Raw genomic sequence first — 11019 nt, forward strand, 5'->3', positions numbered from 1 at the left:
GGTGCCAAGGAACAGCAGCAGCAGCAGCTGACAGTCTCTTCAGAACACTGAGGGATTCACTCCTTTTCGGACACAACATCTGGTTCCAGCAGTTTCCACTGCACCTGCACAACCCATTCTAACCACAACACACAGAGAATATTTACAGAAGGCAGTGCCTTTCCAGTGCAAGCCAGGCTCTATCTTGGAGATTCATTTTTGTGCTTTAATGTGGAAGGTGTAATCTCGGCAAGGTCTGCAGTCCTTCCCCTTGCCAAGCGAGGTGCTCTCTCTGCAGCCCATGCGAGGTGCTGCTGTGAGAACAGATACCTGGGCAAATGGCCCTGTAGCAGAAATGACACAGCTCTGAAATTACTGAGCAGACAGTGGGGATTTCCTGCTTCCAATGGATCCCTTTTTGCAAAAGCAGTTATTACAATGACAGCAACCCTCCTCATCCTCACTGAATACTGCTGCGTATCCCTCCCTTGGAGTTCAGCTCAGAAGACCCTTTCCCTTTCCCTTTCCCTTTCCCTTTCCCTTTCCCTTTCCCTTTCCCTTTCCCTTTCCCTTCCCTCCCTCCTTTCCCTTTCCCTTTCCCTTTCCCTTTCCCTTCCCTCCCTCCTCTTTCCTCTTTCCTTCCAGCCCTGCCTTCCTTTCCTCCCTTTTCCTGCCCTGCCCTTCGGGAAAAGGACCTCTGTTTCCCCAGAGGGCCAGGTGACACTGTCAGAGGGAAGGCTTTCACTGGGCGAACCGGCTGGGATGCCCCCACACGAGCTCTTCGACTCTGTCTTAGCATGTTTTTCAATGGTGCACATCTCTGCAGCCCTAAAATGCATTAGGCACAAGCAATGTGTGCAGGATACAAACTGGATTTCTGCAGAAACTGTGGATGTGACAAAGGACAAAACGGAGAAATTAACTTTGCTGGGTTAAGTGAGGTGTTTACTTGCCGGACATTGGGTGCGTGGGGTTTTGCAGCTGATGAAATTTGGGTGCTAGACAATCCAACAGGAAACCTTGACCACTGTATTCAAGGGGACTGCTTCTGACACTTCCCAAATGACCTGAGCAAGAAGTCAGCCTTGAATGTAACCGCCAACGTGGCCACCCTGGAGACTGATAGGATGAAGCTGAATTTTAGTCGATGAAATTTAACTCGATTGATGAATTTTAGTCCATGAAATTTAACTAGCTGCTTCAGTTGACAGTAATGTTTCCTCATCAAATGACTGCAGAAGGGAGGGGAGAGAGAAGAGGATATCTAAGGTGGGATACTGAATCACGTAGACACCCCATTCCTGAAAGGTCCAGGACTGTGTTTCACGAGGCAGCAACCCCGAGAAGGACCATTAGACCAGAGTGTTCAGTCAAGAGCAAGCTGAAAATAAATCTCCTCTGTGATGCACCACAGGAGGAACAAATGCGATCCACAGAGAGGGAAGGAAAGGTACAGTACTACGGACACGTACATAATGAGTCCAGTTCTGGTACGACCATTTCCCAAGTATGTTGGAGAAATCAGGAATCAGAAGGCAGGTACATGCGTCATGCTGCAGAAAATCATCTACACAGGAAGAAAGTAGAGAAGCCAACTTCACTTGTAAGATAAATTTAAGATGCAATTTCATCACAGTCTGTAAGTGCTTGCATGAGTAGATAATTTCTGATCAGAGACAGCTCTTTCATTTGGCAGAAAAGCAGAAGAAACCCCAGCGACTGAAAGCAGAACAGACGAAGAGCAGACACAAGGTGCAGATTTTTAACAGAGATGGTGATGAACACTTTTCTGCACTTGTAATGGATTTTCTATTACACAAAGCCCTTTCCTAAATTGAGGCTAGCTATCCCTAAAAGCTATATGCTTTACCCAACTGAGACATCACGAATGAACAGAGGCTCTGCAGACACCCTGCTGTGGGCTGCCTGCGACATACCGGAGGCTGGACTTGATGGTCACATAGTCCCTTCCAGTATTAAAGCGCTAGGCACACTGGAGAAGTCAGACAGCGAGGTCTGCTGTGAACCACAGCTGCCAGCACCCTTTGATGGATATTCAGGAAACAGCCCTTTTGCTATTACTCCTTTTTTCCTTCAAAGCAACCAATTCAGCAACACGCACACACTGCATACAAAACTAATTTCTGGTATGGCCCTGTGGGATCTGCTTCAAATCCAGATGGTCCAGTGGTCTGTTTTTGATGAAGACCAACACATGATGCAACTACAAGATAATATGCGCTCTGTTTCCCTCCACACAATGCCTGTTTCAGTAATGCAGTTAAACCTGATGCCCTATTCTGACCAGCACTCTGCATCCCTTTGCTCTTCTGGAAGCAGTCTGTGTTCACCTAAACGCAGCAGAAGTCGAAGGCAGCTTGCTGGCCAGTAGCTCTCCCACCGAGGGCCATAGTTTATCACTGCTCTGCCCCAACACACTTACTCATCACTGAGCAGCATCTGGCTGATGCTTACTTAAGAGGTAATGTCTCTAAAACCTGTCGCCGTCATGGATTCTTTGTCCTGGTGATGTATTGTCTTATTTGTTTTGCCTGTTTGTTTATTTCTTTTTACCATTTTGAATTTTGAAGTTGCTCCCCTTCAATTTTAAAGGAATTTAAATGATCCATAATCCACTAACCCTGACCTGGTCCAGCTCCTCTTGTTTCCCCAACTGCCAGTCTAAATTGCCTTGTCAGTCAAGCAGCCAGCCTTGCAGAATGGGCTCACAGAGGTCTCTCCTTGCTTGGAAAGCTTTTCATATATAACCTTGCAAAACCAAAATGTATCGGGGAAAAAAAATCCATAGATGCAGGTGTCCAAGCCCATTCTTCCTCCTGTCCCCCTGGATTTTGATCATCTCTCTTGTGATGTTTTTCTAGACACCCACAGCCAGTCTGCCTGTAGCTCATCAGTAACTTGCATTCAACACATTGCCACTGGAAGGGGATCACTGCAGACAGCAATAAACAGATCCATGTTAAAACAGGCCAGCTGCCACAGTCTCCTAAATCACACTCTCTCTGGGAGAGCAGTAATCACAGCCATAAAGTAAATATCCCTAATCTTTGTGTGAGTGACAGGGGCTCCCAATAACTCTTTGAATTCACGGGGAAGGCACACATGTATCGCGGCACACTCATGTCTTTGCAGGTGGGCCAGCAGCCACCACAGAGAAGTGGCTCTCAGCAGCTTACACTGTCAGCTGTGGAGAAGGGTGAAGCTGCAGTGAATACAAAGCACTTCATCAATGCTATTCTTCGTGGCATGGGACATCCCTTTAGGGCTCCCACTCAGGGAGAGGAAGGACTCCACAGGCTGCAGACACAGGTTCCTGCCAGGAGGAGCAGAGCAGGTGGTCCCTGCAGAGCAGATGGTCTCAACACTGCCCCTTGGGGGAGATTAGGGAGATATCCCCTCTTCACTGAGCCACTTCAGTAGGAAGAGTAGCAACACACTGCTGAAGCTGGGGCAGGTGGGGTGGCTCTTCACGATTGTCCTCTTTTTGCTTCAGAGGTGACACAGCTTCCTTTGCGGTGCAGTCCTCAAAGAAGTGTGCCACATCCTCACCTTCTGCAAGCGGCAGCATGCAGCTCATCCAGAGCTCCTGCCACTTACGGGCTGGAGCCCAGGGACCCCACTGCATAGTATCGGTCTGAAAACTCAGGGAGGTGATGATGAGAAAGGGAATCCCCGGCTGCTATTAACAAGATTCATAGGAGGGCACTTAGAGACTGCTGAAGGTGACTTCCCAGCCATGCCCCCTTCAACTAGGGCTGGCTAATAAAGGTTAATATCCCTTGGCAAGGCTCAGTATCTCCAGACTCCAGTGGCTTCTCCTTTAAGGGAGAAAAATAAATCAAATGCAAATGAAGTGCAATCACTCTTGTAACCTGTAGATAATGTGCCTGTGAAGGAATCCAGGGACATAAAGTGTGTCCTATGGGGTCGGACCAATGGCCCATTGAACCCCATGCTCTGCCTCTGACAGCAGCAGCAGAACATGACATAAACCTGGGCACTTTGCAGTCCATCCCTTGTGCTCCCTCAGCACCCACAACTGTTGTGTAAGAGGTATGAGAAAGAAAAGCTTTGCCAATTCCTTTTAGTATCTGTTTATGGATTCCTCATCCATGAATCTGTCTAATCCCTTTTGAACTTGCTGATCTGCCACAACCTCTTGGGGCAGCAAGTCACCAAGTGTTCACTATCCCGTGTCTGAACAATGATTTTCTGTTATCTGTGTTAAGCAAATCTCTTACTAGCTCCCTCAAGTGTCCCTTGCTTCTAATTTTGCAGGTTTAGCAAATGGTGGGTCTGCATCCTTCACCTTCATGACCTTGTGCAACCGGCTTACACACCCCTTGGCCACCTTCTCTACAAAATGGAGAGTCCCAACCTTCTTCACCGCTCCTTGTAAGGAGGCTGCTACTTCCACTTGATCATTTTCTTTGCCCTTTCCTGTCTCCACAATGTCCTTAAGAAGCAGGGACCACAATCACCGACCTCACTTAAGAAAGTGGATTGCACTGAGCTTTAATACAGTGGCAAAATGCTGCTGGGACTCTGTCTTGTTCTCAGTACCACTCTTTAAGACACCCAACATTTTGTTGACTTACTGGCTTGCCCTGCACACTGTTCTATGGGGCTTCACAGCACCGGCAATGATTTCTCTGTGGTCTCTTTCCCGAGTTGTAGCTCACAGTTACAAGCTCAGCTTTGAATTCACATGGATTAGATTATTCTTCCATAAAGGTACCAGTTTCCATCTATTTACATTGAAATGCATCTGCCACCATTTTGCTGGTCAGTTTTGTGCAGTCCTTCCAGAGTTGTTCTCCACTGGCACGCCACCTGAGTACTCAAAAGAAACTAACACAATCCACAAACTTGGACAGATCTAAGAGCCCAAATGCCTTCATGTTTCCCCATGACCTTATCCCATGTCCGTGTGTTCTTCTGAGCATGTGCCATGGGACAAAAGAAACCAAAATGACATTTCCAGATCCACAACACATCCCTAGGTGAACTTGGGCAAGACATTTATTACACCATTTTCTTCAGTTCCTCAGGCGGAGAATGGAAAAAATACTGTTTTCCCTCCTCACCAGAAGCGCTGCGATGACGGGTGAACTCATTAGTGAAAACACGGTGCAAGACCCTGGAGGGAAATGGCCACACAATCAAGTACCTAAAGTATGCAAGACCTGCCTCAGATGTCATGGGTGCTACAGCCTCCCATGTCTGCACTAGACTGCCTCTTTGCCTATGCTGCAGAGCTCTCTGGAAGGGGAACCCCACCATGCTCAGCATGCCAAGGGGGAGTCCAAACAAGCTTTCTGGATACTCGCTCGCAGGGGAGGCGGAGGACACAGCAGCTCAGATCTTATCAGTGCAATGCAGGACCATCCAAGCCTCTGCAGGCTGGAAGCGTTGGCAGAAAGCATGCATGTCATGGGGCTCGACGTCCATAAACCCCTCCAGGGCCTTCTGTTCACATTGCAGAAGGGATGCAGCCAGGAGGTGCTTGGGAACGTTGAGAAGAGGGGTTAGATGGAACAGGACATGGCTTAGGATCCACCTTCTGTCTCTATACTTTCACGCTCACGTCCAAGGGATGAGTTTCACAGCAGCATCCAGCAGGGATGTAGGGGATTTTGTAGGGGAAAAAATGAAAGAAGTTTTAACTTGAAAGCACTGCATTTCCTTTCTTCTTTCACTCCCCTGAACATTTTATTTATTTTGTTTTCAGAGACTGTTTCAGACATTGCTGGGAAAAAGAAAAAGGGTTTTGAGAGAGCTCAGATGTATTCTTTTATGCGACACATATGAATAATGCAATTTGCTGCCATCAATAGCTTGGGTTTCTCTAAATAAGCCATCTATCTGGGGGTTAGGAGGAAAACTAGCAGGAGTGTAATATGACAAATGATGTTTCTGGATAAAAGACGGCACTGCATTTACGCATGAACTCTTAACAGGAGAGTATTTCAGCTAGCAACTCGGGTAATATTTCACTGCCGCCACATTTGACAAGTTGTCTGTCCATTAGTTGTGGTGTAAAGAATTCATAAGATATTTATAAGCGTTCCAGAGATACCTAAATAGGCAACAATTTTATTTCAGGGATGGGCACCAAAGAGAGAAGTTTAAAGCTTTGAGAGAATGCACAGCCTTTTGCTTTCATGCCTGGTAATTGCTAGAGCAAAGTGGGGCTGTATATGCTGATAAGAGCTGTTCCAGAAATGTTTTTCCCTCCAGACATTATGATTTTTGTAGGCAGTCTGAATAACATTACACCAGGAACTGAGAAACACTACTAGTAAAAAAAGGTTAAACATGGTCAGTTGTTTCAGTAGTGTGCAGGACTCCTGCTTAGGATGTCTCCTGCTCCTCTGGTACATCTCCCAGGTTCTACAGAGTCCCCGGGCTTGGGGAGGGAAGAAGGTGCCTCCTTCTAGGCAAGTTGTCAGAGACATCGCTGAGCTGGACAGACCCGTCCCCATGAAGGGGATGACAGGTAACAGAGCAGCAACCCCTGCAGCCTGGGTGGGTCAGCTCTATAAACCAAAACCAAATCACTGTCAGTCAAAAGAGCTGGGGTTTTGTTTCAGAAACTTTCTCTGCGGCGAAGTTTGCTGCAAGAGAACAACAACCTTTCTGGTTATCAAGAGCCCAACTCCCTTCAAAAACAAAACCCTGGCAGGAACACACCGACCAGCTGTAAAGATATTTTCTCTGTGTGTCCGTGCAAGTATTGCACAGAGGAGGTCACTGCAAAGATATGAGTTAGATTTTTCTGCATTTCTAAGAAACTAAATACCCAGTCCTGAAAACCGCTAGGCAGGCGCTCTGCAATAAGACAGGCAGTGCCAGAGAGATGTGGGGGAAGAGAAACAACTCACAATCCCAGGCTTGTTCTGTCTCCCAGAAGGCATTTTGCTGAGATGCTTGAGTTGGGAATCCACTTGCCTTGCCCTGACACGTGCAGAACAGGCGGTAGCCCTCAGTTTTCAAGAGACAACAGCTCTTCTGCACAAAGTTCCCCTCTTTGCTCATGTTTGCAAAAAGGGGCTCCTTTTAGAGTTTTCTCCCAGAAAGAAGTGCCAAAGCAGATGTGTTACAACAAAAAAACGCTACAAGAACTGAGCCATGACCTGCTCTTATACTGTGCAGCTCCCATTCCTTGATGAGCTGTGGCATGACAGTCAATGTGGCAAGATACTCAGCAACGGGCTGTGCATCCTCGATGGCAGAATCAAATCCTTGAAGGCTCTCACAGTGGGTAAGCAGAAGCTTGCCCTGCTGCTGTACCACCCTCTCTCATTGTTCTCCTTTTAATTTCTTCTCCCAGTCCTGGTACTAACCCTTTCCACCCCACTTCAGGTCTATCTGTAATTTAAAAAGCATTTGCTTCTTGTCAGTAACTAGTGGGAAAAAAATGCTTTCTAGTGGGCCAGACTCATGCTGTGTGATTCAGGTGCTATTTTTCTCATTTGGACAGACAGGAAAATTTTTATGTAGTTAGCAATCTGGCATGGTACATTCCCCTACTCAGTGACTGCTGCCCTCAAATACTTCTCTTCCATTCTTGGAATCTCAACATATGAAGCTACATCTCTAATGAACATCTGTACTAGCCAAGCCCAGGAGGCCCTCATGCATTTGGCCATATAGACACAGCATCTGTCCACATGGCAACCAGAAGAGCACAACACAGCAGTCACCTTTTTTCCTGGTCTTGTGCTGTCAAATGCATCTCTCCTCTCCTCACCATCTTTCTGCATGACTGGCTGCATCCACAGAATTTGGACCTCCCTCAGATGGAAATTACACCCCATGCTGAGACCCCTCATGCTGAATGCAGCTGCTCAGCAGGTTGGTCATTTGGGTCTGGTTCATGGAGAAGGGCGAAAATCATAGCGCTGCACTGGGTTGGCCAAGTAGCACAATGATGGACACTGATACTGGGCTAGAAGCAGAGGCTTCCAGCAATTCCAGCAACACACATGTTTCCAGTCAGGCAGATCCTTCCCCAGACCTTGCCTCATTTTCTCCTCCTTTGCTCCATTCTCCTGATGGAGGAGATACCCCAATGCAGAAGAGAGGAAGACGCATGGGTGTGTACTTTGTGAATGTCATCCTCTTCTGAGCGCTTTGTACGTGTAGGTCAGGATGGCTGTGCATACACCTCTCTCTTTATTAGCACAGTAACATCCCGCATGGTTAAGTGAGGCTGGGAATCCGTGGTGCCAGATGCAGTACACCCATTTAAGAAGGGATGCATATGACCTCAGGAGGCTACAGTCCAGAGAAATAGGTCAAAAAGAAGGAGGGGACAGGGAAAATGATGCACACATTGTCGCAGCTTGGTACCAAAATTTGCAAAGACTCTCTCCTTTCTCCCCTTGAGACCTGGGAAGGATGAAGTCACTATCCTCAGAGCTTGTTTTACAGGTGGTTTTCTAGAAACAAATGTTTTCTATGAAAAGCTGATCAAGCTCCTACAGTACCACCTTGAAGAGACACCCAGATCGAGGGCCCTACATTGCAAAGGCACCTTAAAAATCCCACCAAGAAAAGGGAAAAGATTTTTGGAATGAAACATTTTTTCCTTGGCCTGCTTATTTTCCTGGCTTTTTTTTTAAGTCTACTCTCCAACAGTTGGCTAAAGAAGGTCTTGCCAGATTTGGATTGACAAGAGGGAGACTTTTTTTTTTTGCTGCCTAAATGTCAGGCCAGAGGTGTCAATAACACCGTTAGGCAATTACATGCCTGCTGCAGTCACTTGCATCACTGCTGCATGAGAAACTAGGGCAAAAAGGCAGCAACTAGGGATTTTATTTTGATTAAGAAAACGAGACTTCCCACAGCCAATTTTGAAATGCTGTAGAAGGGTGTGATTTGAGCTAACACCTTCACATGCCTCAGAGAGAAACTTTTTGTCTCCCTGCAGAGGCATTGAATACTGCATTACTGGCACACACTGGGAAAAACACCTCTCTCTCCCTACCTTATCAATACAGAGAGAAAGGAGAATGAAAGAGAAGTCAGGCTCGTGTTGGGTTGCCCCGTGCTGATCACAGGGTGAGGCACTAGTATTACAGGAGGTGAAAATAGAAGTTTTAGGACTTGTTAGGTCTTGGTGGAGAAAACCCCCTGCAACAGAGAAACACAAGCAAATAGCCTCTTGATCTCAACTTGGATATTTGAGTTGAAGCTATGGCTTCGCTCCAGACAGCCAAATGGTCTTTGCTAGGGTAGGAGTTGGTGACCAGCACTGGAGAAAATTTTGGGATCAGCAGCATTATGCACACCCTCCATTCCCACACACGCTGCACAAATCTGCGCCGCGCTTGGGCAGCTGGTTTTAGCCAAAACCAAAAAGATTTTTTACAGCAAAAAATGCATCATTTAAAAAAGAATGTAGTTGATTTCCACAGTCTGTCCCATTTGGAGAACAAAATATATCTTACTTTACTGTGAGCAATCAATGAAGCACAGGAACCTAAAAGAAAACATTGCATTTGGGAACTAATGAAGTGTTTCACTCCATCAGAAAAAAAAATCTTTTGTTTCAGAGACATGGGATTCATTGCAGCTTGAAACCCAAAGACTTCTGATTTTGTGTTCATTCAGAGACAGAAATGTTTCACGTTCAAGCCAGTATGCAAAACAATCTGCTTTATGCCCAGCTCAAGTCAGGAGAAAGTAAGAGATGATGTTGGCCTGCTGAGTAGGACAAGCTCCATGTACGTGGACAGATGTTCCTGGCCCTGACCTTACACAGCATTTAAGCACATGGGTCTTCTTCAGTTTCTGACCAGCCCATTCAGAGGCAGGAGGGAAATGCTGATTGCTGTTAGGGCCAGTGGGAATTTTGCCATTAGTATGCACACAATTGGGACTTTACCCAACAAATAAAGATGAGTGATTGCTCACTGACCTGGGCGGAGGTAGGTTACAGCTGATCCCATACAGATCAGCTCTTGGAGGCTGTACACTTAACCCAAAATACGCCCTCCTCCCCCCCAGCTCTCCCCACATATCCCAAATGACATCTGACCTCTAGCTCCTGGAAATCCTCCTCTTCCTCCACATCATAGGAGAGAGTGTGAATCTTGATGTCATCTGCTGAGAGATCGATGAACTTGCTGTCCGGGTACTCCAGGCTGTCTTTGGTGGGGGAGCGGTCCTCGATGAAGGTAGTTTCACAGCACTCTGAGCCAATGCTCTCACCCCACGAGCGCAGCACATTCTCCGAGTAGAGGATGATGTTGGGCCGGTAGTGAGACTCCACCGTCTGCTGCAACATGTTGGGGTCCAGGAGCTGCTGCACAGGGGCTTTCCTGCCGTTCTCCAGGCAGCTCGGAGAGGAAAGGCTGCCCGCTCGGTGGCTCTGGTACTGGGGGGTCGGGTACACAGAGACCAGGCCATCTCGGCTCTCTGCCACTAAGTTCCTTGTATTAATTAAACCATTCCTTTTCCCGGCCTCAGCAATCTTATTGTGCATTACCACGCTGTTCTGCTCAACCAAGCCATCCATACTGGGAGGAGTCTGAGGGAGTGGGACGGGTGGTCTTTATTTTGTTGTACCTTAAAGACAGGTCACACTGGAGCAGTGGCTCCCATTTTCCTGATGAAGAAAGGAAACAGATACCAAGGTGAGGACAGAGGCAGGACAGAATAACATATCAAGGCAGCCAAATCAGCTTGTCTTCGGTATCACCTCATGAGGAAATACAGCCCCACATACGCGCACACCCTGCCCTGGCTCTCCAAATATATCCCTACTTGGAGAGGCAACAAAGGCCACCCCAAATCGATGGGGTACACAGGAGCAGATGACAATGTGTGGTGACAGAGGACTTCCTGAGATGTCTTGGTTATGGTGGGCCCCACCAGAGAAGGGCTATGATGCCTCCTCCATCCTCCTGCAGGTATGCTACTGTCATTCTGGGGACAATGTCCTCCAAACACTCTAAGAGAGATGGGGGAAAAAAACAAAGATAAAAGGTAAAAGAACAGGTTTCAGTTCTC

At 47.1% G+C, this 11019-nt stretch overlaps 1 protein-coding gene across 1 annotated transcript in view; it reads right to left on the reverse strand.

The window, feature by feature from the left end:
- SYNDIG1 (synapse differentiation inducing 1) overlaps positions 1-10525 on the reverse strand; it is a 64353-nt gene extending 53828 nt beyond the window's left edge. The window contains exon 1 of the mRNA XM_009641625.2: positions 10046-10525. Coding sequence (XP_009639920.1) covers positions 10046-10525 — 480 coding nt within the window. The remainder of the gene's footprint in view (positions 1-10045) is intronic.
- Positions 10526-11019: the final 494 nt, after the last annotated feature.

This window comes from Egretta garzetta, unplaced genomic scaffold (assembly GCF_000687185.1).
Source record: "Egretta garzetta isolate BGI_Z169 unplaced genomic scaffold, ASM68718v1 scaffold17, whole genome shotgun sequence".
Classification (NCBI taxonomy): domain Eukaryota; kingdom Metazoa; phylum Chordata; class Aves; order Pelecaniformes; family Ardeidae; genus Egretta; species Egretta garzetta.